This window comes from Microcaecilia unicolor, chromosome 5 (assembly GCF_901765095.1).
Source record: "Microcaecilia unicolor chromosome 5, aMicUni1.1, whole genome shotgun sequence".
NCBI classification, from domain to species: domain Eukaryota; kingdom Metazoa; phylum Chordata; class Amphibia; order Gymnophiona; family Siphonopidae; genus Microcaecilia; species Microcaecilia unicolor.
Genome location: NC_044035.1, coordinates 70,087,916 through 70,109,735, shown reverse-complemented (window position 1 = coordinate 70,109,735; position 21,820 = coordinate 70,087,916). Strand labels below are relative to the sequence as shown.

Below are 21,820 nucleotides of genomic sequence, written 5' to 3'. Positions count from 1 at the left end.
GTCGGCGCTGAGCCTGGATATTCAATGCCAGACCATTTCTGGTGACCGGCATAGAATATCCAGCTTATTTTTTGGCCACTTCAAACTTAACCAGCCAAGCCAATATTCAGAGCTGACCGGTTAAATTTGAACTGGCCCAAGATAGGCCTGGTATTCTCATTTTAGAAAACAACAAGACAAACGGTGCAACATATCCAACGTGGAGGATAAAAGCAAGAGGCAGACGATATAAGAAGGCAAACAGTCTTTACTTAAAATTTAAAGGCTCTTAGAGATTTAAACATCTGTGCCTGACATGGCCATGCTTCGACTGGAAATGGCTGTGTCAGGGACTCAGTAACTAAAAAATCAAACAAAAACACATATATACATATATGTAAAACCAAATGCAAAACTGAGATACATGCAAAAGATTGAAAACATATCACATTTAGAAATAAATTTATAACTGTATAAACCAATAATCATATACTGTAAATAAATGAAATAACTAAGAACTTCACATAGATAGAAGTAACAGTTTAAAAAAAAACAGCTTAAATGAAAAGGTACAAATGCTTACACAGCTGGTGGAAAATTACAAACGTCACCACGTCTGGTCTCACAGATAAAAAGGTTAAAAAGCACTAAAGTGTAAAAAAGAAAGTTCACTACACTTGGGGCAAAAAATAACAACAAACTATTCTTAAAACTTTGAAACAAACCAAACAAAAAAAAAAAAACTATTTACATGCTCATGTAAGTAGTTTCTTTTGGTTTTGCTTCAAAGTTTTAAGAGTGGTTTATAGTTGTACAAGCAGAAAAGCTCATTTCGTGAACAGTGAAACGGGCCCTAGGAAGGCTATTGTCTAAGCGATTTCACCTCTCTCCCCTGCCCTCCCCTCCATGTCCAGCGATTCTCCCCTCCCATCCCATCCATTAAAGAAAAGAAAAATACTACAAATGACAAGAGAAAGTAAACAAAAAAAGTAGGATGTGCATAATTTTCCAGTGTCTTTTCAAGATGCGCACTACTTCATTCATCCCTTGGGTATACCTCAGTACACAAGTTTGTAAATTTTCCTCCTTATCAGTTGTCATATTGCCTTGTAGTAATTGGCTTCGATGATTGTATTTAGCTCTGGTAAAGGAAGTTTTCACTATATGTTCAGGATATCCTCGAGCATTGAATTTCTGCAATACCTTTCTAGCTTGATCTTTAAAAGTAGAGGTATGACTGCATATTCAGAGATACCTTAACAATTGTGAAAATGGCAGGCTCTCTTTCGTCGCTTTAGGGTGGTTACTCTTATAATGCAGAAATGTGTTACGGTCAGTGGGTTTAATATAAACCTCTGTACTGAATGGATTATGATGTTGAGTGATTAAAACATCTAAAAAACTGATTTGGACCGCTGATTGTTGCATGGTGAAACATATGTTCACATCTCTTTTATTTAACCAATCGAAAAATTATTGTAATTGATCAAAATCTCCATTCCACAACATAAAAATATCGTCTATATACCGATGCCACTTGGCTATATGATGGGACCATGGGGTATTTCCTAACCAGTGATTTTCAAAGTGAACCATATATAAACAAGCTATTGAGGGAGCACATGTTGCTCCCATGGCCACTCCTTTTTTTGTTGATAGAATTGGGTTTTGAATAGGAAAAAAGTTTTGTTAAGGCTATAGTAGCCAATTTAATCAAATAGGAATCCATCTAATGCGCTGCAACCCATCCCGCCTCCTCTCCCAGAGTGTCAGAATGGGCTGGATGCCCACAAGGAGCCTCAGAGAGCTACAAAAAAAAAAAACCCAAGCCAGGTAAAAGCAATTTTTTTTTACTTCTTTACATATCTCCCGGAGAGTTATCTCAAAAATTGAAATGTTGTACGAAGAATATTGATTGGGTGAATGTTATGATGTTTTGTGTTTGATGATTTTATGTATGTTTCGATGTAACCTGCATTGGTCTAAGGCAGGATTATACATATGAAAATAAATAAATAAAAATAAAATTTCACTAATCAATCCACCGTTCATCCACCCATTCCACCAACACTTCCCCACATATTTTCCCACCACACATCACAACCATATTTTCTTTTTTTTAATCTAATGTTCACACTTTCAACACATTTTTAATATCAATATTCTATACCATTCCTTATTACACATCTTAGACGTTTTCACTAATAAATTCACATACATGTTTTACATTGCATAACATCCCTATGCTTTTATGATGGCTTCTTTATAAGCTTTCCGGAAGTAACGCCTGATCTATCCTTTGGGCCCAGAGCTCTCTCAGACCTTCTGTGATGCAGTCCTTTCTTTCAGAATATCTCTTCCGAGATCTAATGTTTTTTCACTTCTTTATGCAGTATTTCTTTCCATTTTCTGCCATGACTAATCTGCAGGTGCGTATTCATACAAATCTATTTTGGTTCACAATAGACTCTTCTTTCTCTTCTTATAGTTATAATTTCATTTGCCATGTTTCCTTGTAACTGCCCTTCTTGAGTCACATAAAAGAACCTCTGGTTGGGACTCTGCATATTCTATTTTCTTGCAGAGGGTATATAACAAATTATACATAAATAAGTATTGCATCCAATCAGATTTCAAGGCAAATGGACCATTGAGGGCCCTCAAATCACCCTAGGTAAATGTTTTATGCTTGCTCACAATGTACTGCTCAGTAGTTCTGTGATTCTATGGAATGCCACAATCTCATTGGCCAAATAGATAGGTGGGCTGTTGAAGGCAGGGAATCAAGGATTTTTCAACCAAAAATAGTTATTGACCTCCTCCTGGACGAGAGGATGAGCCTTGCAAAGTTTCAATGCATGTGCTTATATTAGGTCCAATATTCAGATTGCTGGAGTTAGCCCGTGGTCGGCGTTGAGCCTGGATATTCAATGCAGGGCCATTTATGTTGACTATCCGGTTTATTTTTGCCCAGTTCAAATTATCTAGACAAGCCTATATTCATTATTGGCTGGTTAAGTTTGAACTGGCCAAAGATAAGCCTGGTATTCATGCAACCAAATATGGCTGCCAGACTTATCCAGTGGATAGCTGGTTATATTGAGCAATATAACCAGCTAGCCGCTAACTGCAAATTTTCAGCAGGTCGTGGCCGGCCATGTCCTGCTGAAAATTTGAAGATATTTTAATTCTTTTATTCCAGACTCTTCATATGCTTCAAATTGATCCCGGGCAGGCAACTAAGCAGTTTACAACAAAATCATCCGGTTATGGGGCATTTAATCAGCCAGGTGCCGATCCTTGGACAGTTAAATGCTTTGGAATATCGGTGGGGACAATGTTCAAATGCATGGAGAACAAACAAACAACAATCTGTCCCCCTTATGTAGATAAAGAAAATTTTATATAGATGTTCAATACCAATCATGGGGTTTAATGGCAAGCCAAAACATAGATGAGAATAGCAAAACATGCTAAACACTGTGGTCACTTGTCAGGCTTAATATTTTCTACAATCTTCAGAATGCAATCCTTTTTTTCAAAGGTCAAATGCAATGGTATCTGTTGTATTCAAGTTGGATCAATGAAGAAGACTGATGTGTTCCTTACATACTTTGTACATCTTACAAATCTTGCCAGTAGACATCTGTCTCAGGTAGGGTTTAAGACAGCTTGCAGATCAGATTGTTTTAGATTTCCCAAAGAATGGATTTGTCAAGCACGATTGTTCTCGCTGTCGTTTCATGTGCATGAGTGGATGAGATGGCTAATGCATAGAACAACAGGATATGTGAAGCTTGTGTGTGCTATTCTCATGATCTCCCAGAACCAGCGATTTATTAAATGCTAGGTCAAGCAGTCTGCCTTGTTTTCAAAGATGCAGACAATGTACTGCTGCACCTGTACATCTGCTATTAAAAAAAATGAAAGCTATAATGGCCTGCTCTCAAACAAATCTGCACATAAGTGCAGAGTTTACAACATGAGAGGTAAGAGGGTAAAGGGAAAAGAACCTGTTTGAAACAAGAATCCTCGGTGATGGCTAGGGTTATGAAAAAGGTGCACTCAGGGAAGATAAGGTTGAAGCAAAGTTCTCCAAATTGATCTTTAGTACAGATGTTGGCAGGTTCCAGAATTATTCCCCTTGATATTTAAAAACTGTAGTCAGCACTGACTTCAAGTACTGACCACGACATTTACATTTACACACAGATTATTCAATGCCAGGCCATACCCAGATAATGCTGCTGACCATCAGAGTTTAAGATGGTGGCTGAAAGTTATCTGGGTGCCGTTGGTATTCAGCATTGGTACTCAGATAGCTATCCAGATAAGCTGGGGCACCTTTTTGAAGACATTGACCTCAGGGGTAATTCTCAAAAGATCACCCAAAGTTGGGCGCCAGGATGCTGTGCTCTAAGCACGGATTCTATAACACCAATTTTGCATGTGATTGCTGTTATAGAATACAAGTGTTAAGTCTGCATTTATGCACCTAATTTTAGGTGTGAGCACTTACGCCAGCGAAAATAGCAGGTGAAAATGTTCACGCCTAACTGTAGGCAGGTAGGTAAATAAATACAAGCATTCTGGGCTAGATTCTATATATCACGCTGAGATTTCCACATGGAAATAGAAGCATAATCTACAGTGGAGGAGTAGCCTACTGGTTAGTGCAGTAGACTTTGATCCTGGGGAATTGAGTTCAATTCCCACTGCAGCTCCTTGTGACTCTGGGCAAGTCACTAAACCCTCCATTGCCCCTGGTACAAAATAAGTACGTGAATATATGTAAACCACTTTGAATGTAGTTGCAAAAACCTCAGAAAGGCGGTATATCAAGTCCCATTTCCCTTTCCTTAAAGTGTGCTTTAATTTAGGGGTACCTTATAGGATATGCTGAGTGCTGGTCCAGCAGCTATATTTAATCATGATCAATTATGCCAACTAAAACCTGGTGTAAATTCTGATGCCTAAATTAGATGCAGAGCAGATGTATTCTATAACAACAAGCTTAGATTTTAGAAACACCCATGACCTGCCCATTCCACACCCATAACCAAGCCCACTTTTCAACTATGCAATTTAGAATTTCTGCACACCACATTACAGAATATGCTTAGTGAATACTGCACATAAATTCTAATTAATGCCAAATAGTGCTGATAATTGCTTATTAACATCCAATATCAGCGCTGATTAACTTTTTAACTAATTAAGTTATGCGCATTGTTATGGAATACGCTTCGATTTCCATGTGGAAATCTTGGTGTGATATGTAGAATATGGGTGTGTATGATCCACATGTGTAACTGTTGGCCATGCCCTTGACCTTCTCAGGTCCACGTCCCCTTGTAGTTGTGAGCCCTGGAATTTGCACTCCTAAGCTATAGAATACTGACTAGGGGCTGTTACATGCGTAGCTGCTAATTATTGCCAATTAGTGCCAATTAACACAATCATTACCACTAATTGGCTGTTAATGTCAGTTAGCAGCTTGTTAGTTAATTAAATTACACATGTAACTGAACCTATTCTACAACTTACACACATAACTTTTCACATTGCAAAGTTGGGCCCACGACTTTATAGAATTAGGGGGTGAGTGGCAATGCTAGAAGAGTTACACCTCATTTACATTGTAAATGGCAGATTTTAATGTGAAAATTAGAATGCATATGTAAGTAGTTAAGTTAGGAAAGAGGCTTATGCTGCCACATTCCAAGATTTCATGGAAGAATATTCTGGGCATGGTTTGGTCAGTCCTTCAAACTGAAGAAATAGCCCGGTAATTAGAGCAATTAAATTCTCCTTCTTATGCTGATACTCCTTATGACTTTGAGCAAGTTACATCACTCTTCATTGATTCTAGTGCAAACTTAGGGCTAGTTTTACAAAAGTGCTGAGCCTTTTTCCAAAATTACTAAGGATTTTTTTTTAATACACAGCCCCAAGTGTCTGTTTTACTATCCAGACCTACTATACAAATTTATTCTACCTGTCAGCCAGAGAAAAGAAAGCACAGAGATTCAAGAGGGAAGATCAGAGATCAGAGCCTCAGGTGAGAGAGCTTCAAGATTTTACCCTGTTCTGCAAAGCATTCAAGGTAACCAGGGGCAGCTCGAGGCAATCTGTTGCCTGAGGTGAGGAATGAAATGGTGCCCACACCAAAACACCCAAAAGGCAGGGCTCTGTAGGAGCTCCAGGCAGGGAGGAAGAAAAATAGGATAATGTTGCAATCCTTGGTCATACTCGGCAAATATTATAACAGTTAAATTATGTTTCCTGGATCATCATGGTGTTAATGTAAGCATATATTCTCCATTCACAGAAGTTCCCCCTTCTCACCTCCTCACATAACAATGGCTGTAGAGCAGAACTAGGAAAACCCAATCTTATATACAATGAGGAACTTATACCCAAATATTGCACCCAATAATTATAAAACAATGGAGGAAAAAGACCTCAGTAGCGGTATAAGCCCTGACAGCCAGTAGCTTAACACACCTTACAATTCTCCAATCATCAGTCAAAAAACCTCCTCCATGTCCATAAACCTTTTATTCAAAAACATTTTTATATGTAGAACAGAACTAGGACATTTCTCTATAGAAATCACAACACAATAAAAACCCTACAAAAGTCATACAGAACCTATAAGACAAATCTATTTCCCAATACCTACACAAGCTTTTTGCCTAGGATAAGGCAGCACTGAATATTGCAAAGGGGACTAGATAATCAATACACCAATTAGAAAAAACTAAACAGGCCTGACTACTAAAGATCCTTAAGCAGACATAGGGCTGTGCTAGAGATGCAGGGGACAAAGACAAACATTTTAGAGGGGGCACCAGAACTATTTGGCAGCCTGTGTCCTCTTCAGTTTTGGACAGGGTTAGGGCCCACTGTGATATTGCAGCCCATGGTAGTTACCCTGGTTGCAACTCCATATGCCAGCCCTCCATAGAAACTTTATGATAATAGAGTACACACAGGTAATCCCTCACCAAGTAAAGACTAAGGGTAAGATGCACTAAACTAAACAAGCCTTTAACGAATCTTTAATGAACAAGTTTTTAATGCTGGCATGTACTAAAGCCCAATTTCCGACGACGGTAGCAGCAAACGAAAACGGAATGCAGATGAGCAAATTGTGTAGAAACCCTATTGAAATGAGATGCACTAAGCTTTTCCGCTTGCCCTAACGCTGGAAAACTCCGGGAAAGCTAACGAGAGGTCTGCACCTCTCGTTGGGGCTGCCCGGCTTCCAAAACAATGTGAAGAAAAAAAATCGGGAGGGGGCAAAAACGCTCGTCAGGAGCATCCTTTATGGACGGCCTTGCCCCCCCCCCCACCTGAGGTCGCCGCTGCTCCCCGCTCCCCCCTGCATTAAAATCGTGACTTTTTTAGGCAGCCCCGGCCCCCCTCCCTCCCTCCCTCCCTCCTTTCCTCTCCGTTTCATTGTTTTTCTCTCAACGTTCTTCCATTTATTTTCCAGCTTCTCTATCCACACAGATTTCACTCTTCCCTCCTTATCATCCAGTCTTAAAGCTTCCTCTTTCTACTACATCTACCTCCAGGTTTCCATCTCTTTCTAAAGTATTACAATACTCTCCCCTCTCTCCCTCCTCTGTCCAGCATCTCATCCCTCTCTCATTCCTCCCTTTCCCCCCTCACTGTGCCCAACATCTTTTCTCCCCCTCCCCCTTGACTATCATAAGAACACAAGAATAGCCATACTGGGTCAGACCAATGGTCCATCTAGTCCAGTATCCTGCTTCCAGCAGTGGCCAAGCCAAATCACAAGTACCTGTCAGAAACTCAATTAGTAGCAACATTCCATGCTACCAATCACAGTGCAAGCAATGGCATCCCCATGTCCATCTCAATAACAGACTAAGGGCTTTTCCTCCATGAACTTGTCCAAACCTTTTTTAAACCCAGCTATGCTAACCGTCGTTACCACATCTTCTGGCAATGAGTTCCAGAGGTTAACTATTCTTTCAGTGAAAAAATATTTCTCCTATTTGTTTTAAAAGAATTTCCATGCAATTTCATTGTGTCCTTGGTGTTTGTACTTTCTGAATGAGTGAAAAATCAATTTACCTCCACCCACTCCGGATTTTAGCGACCTTAATCATATCCCCCCTCAGCTGTCTCTTTTCCAAGCTGACAAGCCCTAACCTCTTTAGTCTTTCCTCATATGGGCACAATTCCATCTCCTCTATCATTTTGGTTGCTCTTCTTTGAACCTTTTCTAATTCTGCTACATTTTTTTTTTTAGATAAGGCAACTAGAATTGAATGCAATACTCAAGGTGAGGTCGCACCACGGAGCAATACATAGGCATTATACTATTTTTGGTCTTATTTTGCATACCTCTCCTAATAATTTTTGCCACTGCTGCATACTGGGCAGAAGATTTCAGCATATTGTCTACAATGACACCTAGGTCTTTTTCTTGAGTGCTGACCCCTAAAGTGGACCCTAGCCTCTGATTTCCAGATCATGTATACATATGTTAAATAGCACCGGCACTCCACTATTCACCCTCCTACATTGAGAAAAATGGCCATTTAACCCTACCCTCTGCTTTCTGTCCAATAACCAATTCTTAATCCACAGAAGGACATTGTCTCCTACCCAGTGGCGTAGCGAGGGTGGCTGCCATCCGGGGCGGTTCGCCACTGTGCACCCCATCCCCCCCCGGGTGCAGCATGACACCCCCCTTGGCGCATCACCTAAGCCCCCCCTCGGTGCATCACCCCCTCCCTTGGCGCATCACCCAAGCCCACCCTGAGTGCATTCTTGCCTGCCGTGTGCACGCCGCTGGGGGGGTGTCGGTTCCGCTGGTTCCCTGCTCCCTCTGCCCCAGAACAGGAAGTAACCTGTTCCGGGGCAGAGGGAGCAGGGAACCAGCGAAGCCGACATCCCCCCAGCGGCGTACACCCAGGGCGGACCGCCCCCACCGTCCCGCCCTTGCTACGCCACTGCTCCTACCTCATATCTTGTTAATTGTTTCAGGAATCTCTCATGAGGTACTTTGTCAACAGTTTTCTCAACTGGCTCACCTTTATCGACATGTTTATTTGCGCCTTCAAAGAAATGCAGCAAATTGGTGAGAAAAGACCTCCCTTGGCTGAATCCATGCTAACTCTATCCCACTAAACCATGTTTGTCTACATGTTCTGTAATTTTATTCTTTATAGTAGTTTTCACTATTTTACCCGGCACTGAAATCAAGCTTACCAATCAGTAATTTACCAGATCACCCCTGGAACCCTTTTAAAAAATCGGTTCCTCAATGGTCACCCTCTCTCTCTATTTCTCCTCATGTCCAGTGATATTACCATTAAGGTGCACAAGAGTTCTCTACCCACATTCATACCAATGATAGTGTTGCAGAAATATTGTGGTTTCAGTTGAGAAGGGACAGGCTCACTGGGAATCCTGAAGAACTTGCATGCCTCTTGCGACTGAAACCACTGTATTGTTGCAGGATTCCACTGGAAGGAATTCTGGTGTAGATCTGATGCATACTTTAGAAAGAACACTGGTATCTCTCCTTCCCCCTGCCCACCCCCCCTAGACATACACTGCTTCTCTTTCAAACTTCTCCTGTTTCCCTTCCCACATCACACCACCAGGTCCAGCATCTCCTCTAGGCTTACCTCCCATCCCCAGCTCCTGAATATGCACAAGTAGATCTTAATTCCAGCCACACTATGATGTATATAAGTAGTCAGTGTCTTCTCACTGTGCATACTTGCTATGAAAGACTGGTGTAAGGAGGTGCACCTAAGGCAGCTGCCATGGGCCGCCATGTCACAGGAGACCCTAACTCTGTCCTAAATTGAAAAAGACACAGCCTGCTAAATAGTTTTGATGGCCCATCTCAAATGTTTGCCCTTAGCCCCTGCATCTCCCCTACATCAACCCATGTACCTATGTAAGGATCTTTAGTATCCAGCTTGTTCAGCCCCATTCTTCCCTCCCCACCTCCTTACTCAGAGTTCTAGTTTCTCTCCCAGGCTTCCCTGCTTACCCACACCCCTTGGACCAGCATATCCTCAAGGCTTCCCTTTCTACTTCCTCCCCTGATCTATCATCTTCCCTAGGCTTACAATCCCACTCCCAGACCCAGCATTTCCCCCAGGCTTCTGTTCCCACCCCACCCCACCTCCAGGCCCAGCATCACCCCAAGCTCCCAAGCTTCCCTTCTTACATCCTTCTCTAGATCTTCCTCAGGCTTCCCTCAGAACCACTTCCCCCTAGTCTAGCATCTCCCCTGCTTCCCTTCTTACCCCCAGGTTCATAATCTCTCCAAGCCTTACCTTCCCATCCCCCCACCACAAAGTCCAGCATGTCTCCCTCGTTTCCTTTCATATTTGATCCTCTGTCCAGGATTTCACCCTTACTTTTTTTATCCCAATATTGCCTCTTGCAGTATCTTGCCTTATTTTCATTACAGTTCCCCTCAGTGCAGTGACTTTCCTCAATTTTCCTTTCTCATCCCTATATAGCGGTGTTCTTTCCTTCTTCCTCCCTCCCCCCCAAAGCAACTTACTTCCCTTCCCTTCTCCAGAAAAAAAGGCAGTGCAAGATCTGAGTCCCTGCATTCACTTAAAATTACTCAATTCTACTCCTTCCAAATGTAGACTTCCTGTTCAGAGGAGGCAGGACAGAAAGACTTTGAGCATGTACAGAGATTCAAAGACCTCATGCTGCCTTTCACCCACACCGCCATGCTTCCACATCTCTGCAGCGTTTAAGGTTCTTCTGCCTCCACCCCCTTGTTCTAGTAAATGGATTGGCACTCTTATCCAGAAACAAAGTGAGAAAGCCATCAGAGGAATGTTCTGGGAAAACATTTGACACCTCCAAAAATCTGCCACCTGAGGTTGCTGCCTGCAAGCAACATGAAATGTTTTATTTTTGTTTCTAATCACCAGTGAAGATTTTTCCTTTTCTATTCGGCTACATCCTGACTAAAGAATGACTTTCTTTGGTCTAGTGACTTCTGGTGATTGCTACTGTGAAAGAACTTATACAATCATAAGGCTTTGGAGTGGAAAGAATCCTTCTCTTACCCACTTCCCACATGGCCATGCAGGAAAGGTAAGTTCTTTCTCCATTCACACTCACCAACCCCTGGATCCAGAGGATTGCAGTTATATGTAATTGTTTTAATGCACTTTTTAACAGTATTTTAATTAAAATCATTATCTACACACTATTTTTGAGTAGTCTCTGGTACTTTTCATCTTCAGAAGTAATGTGTAAAAAATGCAAATGTCAAAGGAATCAAGTGTTCTTTTGCCGTAGGTCTTTAATACAAAATATTTTGCACAAACTGAAAAATAAGGACTATTTGCTAGAAATTTCAGGCTCTCTCTTTCTTTTTCTCACTCTACAGTTCTTGGTCTGAAAGACTAGAATATATTTTTTAATATAAATAAAAAAACAGAAGTAAAATATTTCAGACAGTAATCAGGTACTTTTCTTGACCATCTGTTATTATTATTATTATTATATTATAGTTCTAAGACGGTTTTTAGCTTTTATCTCTAAATTGTCCTTAACCACTGTTGTCACCTCTGGCAACACTTAATAGGCTCATATCTTATGAAAATTGCTATAGTGGAAAATATTATAAATGTGTTCAGTCCTAAGCTAAATAAACATTCTGTAGAGGATGAGAGATGAGGCCTAGAGCTAGGACTTTGAAGAACTGACTTTTTTCCATTACTCCTCTCCATTTTTCCCACTTCTACATCTATACCAGCCTATCCTCCCTTTTGCAAAGCTGTGCAAGCGGCTGCCATGCGGTAATTCCAACACAGCCCATTCACTTTGAATGGGCTGTGTCGGCATTACTACACCAGCAGCCACTAGCGAGGCTTTGTAAAGGGTGGGGGGGGGGTATATTGTCTGACTTGGAGAGCTTTGACAGCCTTCTTCAATACTATATTTCTGTCATAAGCCCAATGAAGAGTGTTCTCAGAGCATAGCAGCCTCTTCTCTCCCACCAAGATTGAGGCCACAGATTCTCAGTGCTTTATTGCTAAGACCTAAATTGCTTGAACAGCAAAGATTCAAATTTTATTAAATGAGTTTTCATCTCCCACTTAAAAATGTATTGAACTAAGTAATAAGAAAACTCTTTTGTTCCAGCAGGCTTTTGGGGTTGAATAATTGTATTTGGAGAATTTTAGATGGAAATATTTTGCATGAAGCACATTTAAATGTATTGGTATAGTATGCTTTTGTTTACTGTTATTTTATTTTGTATGGTTTTATTCTTGTTATGCTTCTTTTTGATGACTTTGAGGCATATTTTCAAAGCACTTAGCCTTCCAAAGTTCCATAGGTTTCTATGGAACTTTGGGAAGTCTAAGTGCTTTGAAAATATGCCTCTATGTATGTGCCACATGTTATCTCCCAAGAATTCTGCAGATCATGCAGGCTAAACACTGTAAGAAAGTAAATATATAAATAAATAAGCAAGCAAACATTTTTGGTTTCATGCACTATATATCTGTATTTTAGTACCTCATCTACATCATCATCAGGCGTGCAGGGTGTTCGATCTGTTCTGTCCGTTTGGTATGAAATAGAAGAGCCATCGGAATCCAGAGAAGCTTCTTCATCATATCCAAAAAAAGTCTCCACAACTGGCTTCTGACCAAAAGGCATTGTGTAAGTGGCATTCAGGAATACAAATATGACTGTTTATAATTGCTAATGAATAACTGCACAAATGTAGGTATAAAGCTTTCACTATTATTTTTACTGAGTTTGCCTGAACAATTTCATATCATACTCAAATTAAAATATGCTAATGGGCACTTTTACTAAGCCGTGGTAAAAAGTGGCCTGCGGCAGTGTGAGTGCATCTTTTGGGCATACGCTGGGCCATTTTTTGCCACATCCTGGAAAAATGGCCTTTTGTCTTTGTAAAATACCATCTCAAATCTTGTTGAAATCATGCCTAGATTGAAGGGGTTAACATTATACCTGCTTGAGAACAGGTGTAAATGTTTGCACATATAGGGCTAGATTCTATATATGGTGCCTGAAAATTCCATGTGGAAAAATACTCCTAGGCGTATTCTGTAAAGTACGCCTAAAGTTTATAGAATAGGCTTAATTTTCAGCGCAGTATGTAGAATAACATCAATCACCTCTCCACGTGACCAATTCTAGTAGTGGCCATTTATGCCAGGTTTTACTTGGCATAAATCCTGACACCTAAATTAGGTGCAGAGCAGGTGTAGTCTATAATAATGCGTATAGTTTTTAGAAATGCACATGTCCTGCCCGTGGCCACACCCATTTTTTAATGCAACTAAGAATTTAGGTGAAGTTGGCACGTGAATCTTAATTAATTCCAATTGGTGCTGATAATTGCTTGTTAACATCCAATTAACAGTGGTGATTATCTATTTAACTAATTAAGTTATGTGCACTGCTATAGAATACACTTCGATTTCCTTTCAGAAATTAAGGCATCATATATAGAATCCCAGGGATAATTTGTGCAATCACACATATTTTATAAAATATGTGCATAAAGCATGACTTTGCCCATGCTAAACTCCACCCCTGAGCACGCCTACTGAACTAGTACATGGTAGCATGTATCAAGTATACTTTAAGATGTGACCTAATTTTGTAAGAACTCATTTTCAAACATAAGAATAGCTATACTGGGTCAGACCAATGGTCCATCTAGCCCAGTATCCTGCTTCCCACAGTGACCAAGACAAGGTAACAAGTACTTGTCAGAGTCCCATTTTACCTGCAAAAATGGTTTATAAAAGTACCCTCCATGTGGGCAAATGCTGATGCACACATTTGCACAAGTTTCAGAGTTGGTGTAAATGTGTGTGTCTCAATTAGTCACACTACACGACACTCAAATAAGTACTTGCTGTCTTGTCATTGTACACACTTTTATTGGATACAACTGTACAGTTTTGTAAAAGGTCTTTCCCACATGTAAAAGAGGCTTTATGAATGGAGTGGAGGAGTGGCCTAATGGTTAGTGCAGGGGGCTTTGATCCTGGTGACCTCAGTTTGATTCCCACTGCAGCTCCTTGTGACCTTGAGCAAGTCATTTAACCCTCTATTACCCCAAGTACAAAAACTTGGATTATGAGACTTCTAGTTGAAAATACCTGCATATAATGTATACAGCACTACATACATCTAGTAGCACTATAGAAATGATTAGTAGTAGTATAAAGTACCCCTATATGTCAATATTCAAAGGAGCCTTCTTGTTTTTGATTTTCTCCATTGCTGGACTGATTCCAGAAATGGCAACTGAAGTATCATCTGGCTTGCAGAGTTTTGACAGCCTTCTTGGTTATCAAAAGATTAATGCTCTTCCTTTTTCCACCAGAGGCAGTACTAGAGTTCAGCTTGATGAAAGGATCCATCTGTCTTCATCCATGAATAATTTTCTACCTATTTTCATATTTATTCTAAGATTATACTAAACATTGCATGCATAGTTAATACATTTATTTATTTATTTATTTGCTGCATTTGTATCCCACCTCTTTGCTGGCTCAATGTGGCTTATATTATGCCGAAATGGCAGCAGCCATTTCCGGAGAAGAAAAACATATTATTCTTAATTAACAATAAAGTACAAAAGATATGAGGTACATTAGAGGTAAATGGATATATAATACATTTCAGGAATTTGAAATCAAGGGTAATGTATAATGTTCAGTAAAGAAAAAGAAATTAAAGTAATCAAATAGAAGAGTTCACCGTTAACTTGTTCTGATTGGGTTTAGATGTCAGGTCATTTCTGAAGGATCTTTTTGATAAGTTTTTTTGAACAATTTAGTCTTTAGTAGTTTCCGGAAGGGTGTCAGATCATGCGTTGTTTTTATGGCATTCGGTACTGCATTCCTTAGTTGTATACAGATGTAGGAGAAGCAAGATGCATATATTGATTTGTATTTAAGTCCTTTACAACTGGGGAAATGGAGGTTCAAGAATGTGCGTGATGAACTTTTTATGTTTCTTGATAGTAAGTCTATGAGATCTGACATATATATCGGGGCTTCGCCATGAATAATTTTATGAACCAGGGTACAGGTCTTGAATGTAATACGATCACTTAGTGGAAGCAAATGTAATTTTTCTCTGAGGGTTTTAGTGCTTTCGTATTTCGCTTTTCCAAATATAAGTCTGGCTGCAGTGTTTTGGGCTGTTTGAAGTTTCTTAATAATTTGTGCTTTACATCCGGTATAGATGGAATTACAATAGTCCAAATGGCTTAACACCAATGATTGCACCAGATTGCAGAATACCTCCCTTGGGAAGAAAGGCCTGACTCTTTTTAGTTTCCACATTGCATGGAACATTTTCTTTGTAACATTTTTCACGTGACTTTCTAGAGTAAGATTTCGATCAATTGTGACTCCTAGGAGTTTCAAGGTGTCCGAGACAGGAAGAATGTGATTTGGGGTATTAATATTAGAATAATTGATCTTGTTATATTGCGATGAAAGGATAAGGCATTGTGTCTTCTCATTGTGTTCATTGTGCCTGTAATTAAGGGGTCAGTGTAGTAAACAGCATTAAAATCAGCAAGTCACCTGCTGCTCGTTGAATTTTAATACTCAGTATACAACAGTAAGGATGTACAGAACATGGCAGTGTTACCATGGTCACATTAAAGACAGTGCAATCATGCTAACACAGGCTGCTCATTAGGTTTCACCATGCTATGGGGCCCAAATTGAAAGAGCCTGTAAGTATAGTTTAACCTCCATTCTACCTCCACCCGGAATACCTCAGATCTTCCAAAGCCTCTCTCTCCAAGGTGCCCCCTAAATCTTTACTGGCAGGAAGGAGCCAGTTTGCCTTATGCTGGTCATGACACCACTGACATTTTAAAATACATGCCAGAAATCTGTTTACTATGAAAGAGAGCCATGACCATAATTCCCTAGATTCTATATAGGTTGCCCAAAGTTGAGCCCAAATTTGGGTGCAGAGCCCAGATGCACACACAAGTGGTGCTTAGATGGCTGTATCAAGTAAAGCCAGCTCCGGGCTGGCTTGTACGGTCTGAGTCCCGCATATAGCATTCTGGTTTAGGACGGGCTGTAGAGAACATCAATGGAAACTCCAGTAATTTGGAACCTGAGGTCAGTGCCGGGCAGATTTTACGGTCTGTGTCCTGCAAATGACAAGACGGATTCGGATAGGTTGGATTGGGAAGACTTCTACAGTCAGTCTATGTCCCAGAAACACCAAAGAAAGACCATGATCAAATATTTAATATGATGTTAATTGTTGAGGTAATCTTGAATTGAGAATGAATGTGACTGTTGGGCAGACTGGATGGTCCGTTACTAAATAATTAGACAATTTGGTGCTATTAACCAATTACTGACACTAATTAGAGATAAATGGCACTAATTTGGATTTACACACACATCTGTCTACATGCTATTCTAATGGAGTGGAGGAGTGGCCTAGTGGTTAGGGTAGTGGACTTTGGTCCTGGGGAAGTGAGAAACTGAGTTCGATTCCCACTTCAGGCACAGGGAGCTCCTTCTGACTCTGGGCAAGTCACTTAACCCTTGATTGCCCCATGTAAGCTGTATTGAGCCTGCCACGAGTGGGAAAAGCATGGGATACAAATGTAACAAAAAAAATGCTGCATGCCCAAAGTGTTCTGCGTGCAACCCAAAAGGGGGTGTAGCCATGGGAGGGGTATGGGTGGGTCAGGGGCATTCCAAATAGTTAGGCTCAGTGTTATAGAATACCGGGGTTGTGCACTCAACTTGCATGACAGGGTTTATACCTGGTTTCAGCAGGTGTAAGTAAGACACTCAGCCCAGAATGCTCTTCATAGAAAAGCACTTGGCTTGGATTTTTCATGGCACCTATTTTTGAGTACCATTTATAGAATCCCCCCCACCCCCCATATTTACTTTGAATTGTATGTGGTCAGCCAGCAGTGGTTAGAGTTTTCTTTTTAGACCCAGATATTCAGAGACCAGAAGTTATGTGGATTTGGCCAATATTCACTACTGTACCTGCAAAGCTAATTGGGGCATACTGTTTTCTTTTTAACACTATCACTAAAAACATCACAGAAACAGTGAAACTGACCTATTTTAGTGACAACTTCAGGCTTCTACCTATACAGAAATTTCTCATTCTGAACATTTTGTCAGTGTATTTGACCTCTTTCATGTGAGCAGTGAGAATCTTTAGAAGTACCAACATAGTTGATCGATCAATTTGAGAACGATTAAGGGGTCCTTTTACTAAGTTGTGGTAAAAAGTGACCTTAGTGCACACTTACATGGGTCATTCCAACACACTGAGGCTATTTTTACTGCAGCCAAAATAATGACTGTCGTATTTTGCCACTATTTGATGAAACATGCAACAAAATACTATAGTACGTGTTTTGGCCCTTCAAATGTTAGAAAATATAAAATATGGCCTCCCCCCAAAGAAAAAGCCTGAAATACATTGGGGCCGATATTTAGAGCAAATTAAGTGGGCAGGAATCTCTCCTGCCTACTTAAATCACTTTACGCTGTGATTTAAGTGGGATATTCAGTGGCACTTAACTGTAGAGTGCCACTGAATATACCCATAGACCACCCAAACAAATGAGTAGTCAGAGGCAGCACTGTGGGCGGAACTGGGAAGAGCCTCAGGTTATGCTGGTACCAGCAGTATTCAGTGCCGGTAGGAGCCGACTCTGTGGTGCTGTGGGTGCTTGAGCACCCCCAATATTGAGAAAATTCCTTGTATGAGTCCAGGGTAGGGTTGTTTCCACTGGGCTTAGCAACCCCAATAATTTTGAAAAGTTGGCTCCTGTGCCGGAATCCACATACAGTGGTGGAAATAAGTATTTGATCCCTTGCTGATTTTGTAAGTTTGCCCACTGACAAAGACATGAGCAGCCCATAATTGAAGGGTAGGTTATTGGTAACAGTGAGAGATAGCACATCACAAATTAAATCCGGAAAATCACATTGTGGAAAGTATATGAATTTATTTGCATTCTGCAGAGGGAAATAAGTATTTAATCCCTCTGGCAAACAAGACCTAATACTTGGTGGCAAAACCCTTGTTGGCAAGCACAGCGGTCAGACGTCTTCTGTAGTTGATGATGAGGTTTGCACACATGTCAGGAGGAATTTTGGTCCACTCCTCTTTGCAGATCATCTCTAAATCATTAAGAGTTCTGGGCTGTCGCTTGGCAACTCGCAGCTTCAGCTCCCTCCATAAGTTTTCAATGGGATTAAGGTCTGGTGACTGGCTAGGCCACTCCATGACCCTAATGTGCTTCTTCCTGAGCCACTCCTTTGTTGCCTTGGCTGTATGTTTTGGGTCATTGTCGTGCTGGAAGACCCAGCCACGACCCATTTTTAAGGCCCTGGCGGAGGGAAGGAGGTTGTCACTCAGAATTGTACGGTACATGGCCCCATCCATTCTCCCATTGATGCGGTGAAGTAGTCCTGTGCCCTTAGCAGAGAAACACCCCCAAAACATAACATTTCCACCTCCATGCTTGACAGTGGGGACGGTGTTCTTTGGGTCATAGGCAGCATTTCTCTTCCTCCAAACACGGCGAGTTGAGTTCATGCCAAAGAGCTCAATTTTTGTCTCATCTGACCACAGCACCTTCTCCCAATCACTCTCGGCATCATCCAGGTGTTCACTGGCAAACTTCAGACGGGCCGTCACATGTGCCTTCCGGAGCAGGGGGACCTTGCGGGCACTGCAGGATTGCAATCCGTTATGTCGTAATGTGTTATCAATGGTTTTCGTGGTGACAGTGGTCCCACCTGCCTTGAGATCATTGACAAGTTCCCCCCTTGTAGTTGTAGGCTGATTTCTAACCTTCCTCATGATCAAGGATACCCCACGAGGTGAGATTTTGCGTGGAGCCCCAGATCTTTGTCGATTGACAGTCATTTTGTACTTCTTCCATTTTCTTACTATGGCACCAACAGTTGTCTCCTTCTCGCCCAGCGTCTTACTGATGGTTTTGTAGCCCATTCCAGCCTTGTGCAGGTGTATGATCTTGTCCCTGACATCCTTAGACAGCTCCTTGCTCTTGGCCATTTTGTAGAGGTTAGAGTCTGACTGATTCACTGAGTCTGTGGACAGGTGTCTTTCATACAGGTGACCATTGCCGACAGCTGTCTGTCATGCAGGTAACGAGTTGATTTGGAGCATCTACCTGGTCTGTAGGGGCCAGATCTCTTACTGGTTGGTGGGGGATCAAATACTTATTTCCCTCTGCAGAATGCAAATAAATTCATATACTTTCCACAATGTGATTTTCCGGATTTAATTTGTGATGTGCTATCTCTCACTGTTACCAATAACCTACCCTTCAATTATGGGCTGCTCATGTCTTTGTCAGTGGGCAAACTTACAAAATCAGCAAGGGATCAAATACTTATTTCCACCACTGTAGCTAAGCAGCTTAATTTAGGACAGCTCAAAAGCTGTTCTAAATAAAGTCACTTAGCTAAGCGGGTGCAGGCTCTGAATATCAGGCTGGCACCCACATAACCTTTTTACCTTAAAAAACAAGCCCTCGAGCCCCCTTCTACCCCCCACCAACAATGTCCTCTCTTTCTCTCCCTCCCACTCCCCCTAGCCCACATCAAGACCACTTGTCCTCCCCAGCCATGCAGCCAGGTCCCTACTTGTATCCATGATGGTACAGCAGGGTCGTTGGTGGCAGGAGTACTGTCCCCTCGCTCCTGTCCCTTGCAGTGCCTCTCTAAAATGGCTGCTATAACCTGCTATAACAGCAGCTTACGGTAATACACAAAGTACATGCAGGAAGGCCTAGGGGGAGGGCCTACCTGCACGGCTGGGGGGGGGGGTCTTCCGGGAGGGTCTTGACATGGGCAGGGGATGGGGAGGAAACGAGGGGAAATTGTCAGGTGGGCATTGTCGGGGGGGGGGCAATATTCAGCCGGGGCTAAATATTGTCCGGGCCCACATAAGTTCCAGTACCCAGCCCGCTCACAATTATCCCCCAATATTCAGTGCTAGTGCCCAGACATGGCCCGGCACTGAATATCTGGGGATAATTTAGCTGGTGACAATCAGCGTTTATAAAAATGCTGACCACTGCCGACTGAATATTGGGGGGGGGGGGGGGGGGGGGGATGTATCTACTTTATAACCTTTGCGTTATGGAACAGTAGATCTGTTGTGACCTATCGTGAACCTCATTTCTTGTTTCAAATCACAGTCAATACTAACTGGTTAACACTGAAAGAATAAAAGAAAAATCCATTTTGATACAATTTTACCTTATTTTGAAAGTAGGCATTAATGCTATTCCAAAAATATGAATGGTTACAAACCTCCTACAGCTGCATCACTATTCCAGATATTGAATTTTGCAATAAAATGAAAGTTTTTATTTCACATTATCCCTAATTTATTTTTTTTACCTTGGGGATTTTTGTCATTTTCTTTCTTTGTCTTCTGAACCTTAGAAGTTTATCACGCTCCTGTAGAAACAAGTTGAATGAACTTTAATTAGTCTTGTTCCTTTATCTTTTGCATAACATATTCTAGTATAATGTACATTATAATGATACAATAATATAATACTAAATACTAATACTCTGATTCCAAGCTCCCATCTCTCCCTCCAACCCCCTGGGAACAGCATCTGAGCCCCCCCCCCCCCCCCCCAATTGTGATCCTTCCTCCCTCCCTGCCCCTTGAAAGAGCATCTGGCCCTTCAACAAGGATTCCTCCACCCTCTATAGGCCCTCCCCTCAGCCTATATTTCTGGTATCTGGTGGTCTAGCAGAGAAAGGGCAGGAGCAATGCCCAGGTGAGAGGGTAGATTTTGGTATTTCTGCTGAGACTACCAATAATGATGCCAATTATTGCTAAATCGTGATATGGTGTGAGATTTTGTTTTAATGATGTGGATTTCAGTGTATGGTAGCTGGAGTGATACCAACAACCCCAAATAAGTTCTGATTATCACTGGCCTAAGCCATATTTCAGGCAATAACCTAAAGATGAAAGATTCTCTAACAGTGTGCAAAATTCTCATCTATCAGTCTCCTGCTTTCTGCCCTCCCTTAAGTCTGTCCAGTGGTAAACAACTGTCTATAAACACATATTTAAAAAAATACAAATTGAAAAAGATACTTACTATTACACTCTTCACGTAGCCTGCAGTTTCAAGTGTCTAATAAAGAGAAAGATTAGAACATATATACCTTAAGTCAATAAAATCTATATGGATATACAGAACAGAAAAGCTTTTTGGGAAGCAAGGAGCAATGCCATTCCGACCCCTAAAATGTTTGACCCAAGACAGACACAGTTGCAAAAGAGAAAAACATGAGAACATCATTGATAACAGAGATCACTCTGTGAACTCAGTGCAGAGAGAAGATCCTGAAGTTCCACGAAATGCAGTCACAGACTAAGAAAATGTGCCCAAAATATATAGAATTATTTCCCACTGTAATTGGTGCTACAGGCTTGATTTTAAACAAATTCCAAGCACATCTTGACAGGTTGCAGCTCCATGGGCAGCTCCATTTGAGATAAAATATAGAAATTGGAATTGAGATATCCAGTTTGGAATATGTCCAGTTCCAGTAGTATTTCAGAAAAGGATCTTCCAATGTAGATTCTTTTCTAAAATATATGCACAAATTCATGCATATGTATTGTAGAAGCAATGCACACTAGAGTGCTTTGGTGCCAAGTGAAGATAGCCTGCACATCTCATTAACATGTCTACACCCTGAGGCAGCAACTATGCAAGATGCTGGCCATC

At 41.2% G+C, this 21,820-nt stretch overlaps 1 protein-coding gene across 9 annotated transcripts in view; it reads right to left on the bottom strand.

The window, feature by feature from the left end:
* Positions 1 to 21,820, bottom strand: part of JAKMIP3 (Janus kinase and microtubule interacting protein 3) — a 215,414-nt gene that overhangs the window by 66,640 nt on the left and 126,954 nt on the right. For 6 of the 9 annotated variants that reach the window (XM_030202974.1, XM_030202976.1, XM_030202977.1 and 3 more), the window contains exons 8-10: positions 21,185 to 21,220; positions 20,463 to 20,522; positions 12,535 to 12,663 (exon numbers count right to left, since the gene is read on the bottom strand). In XM_030202974.1, the coding sequence (XP_030058834.1) occupies positions 12,535 to 12,663; positions 20,463 to 20,522; positions 21,185 to 21,220 (225 nt within the window). The remainder of the gene's footprint in view (positions 1 to 12,534; positions 12,664 to 20,462; positions 20,523 to 21,184; positions 21,221 to 21,820) is intronic. The other 3 variants (XM_030202975.1, XM_030202978.1, XM_030202983.1) reach the window with 1 other exon arrangement.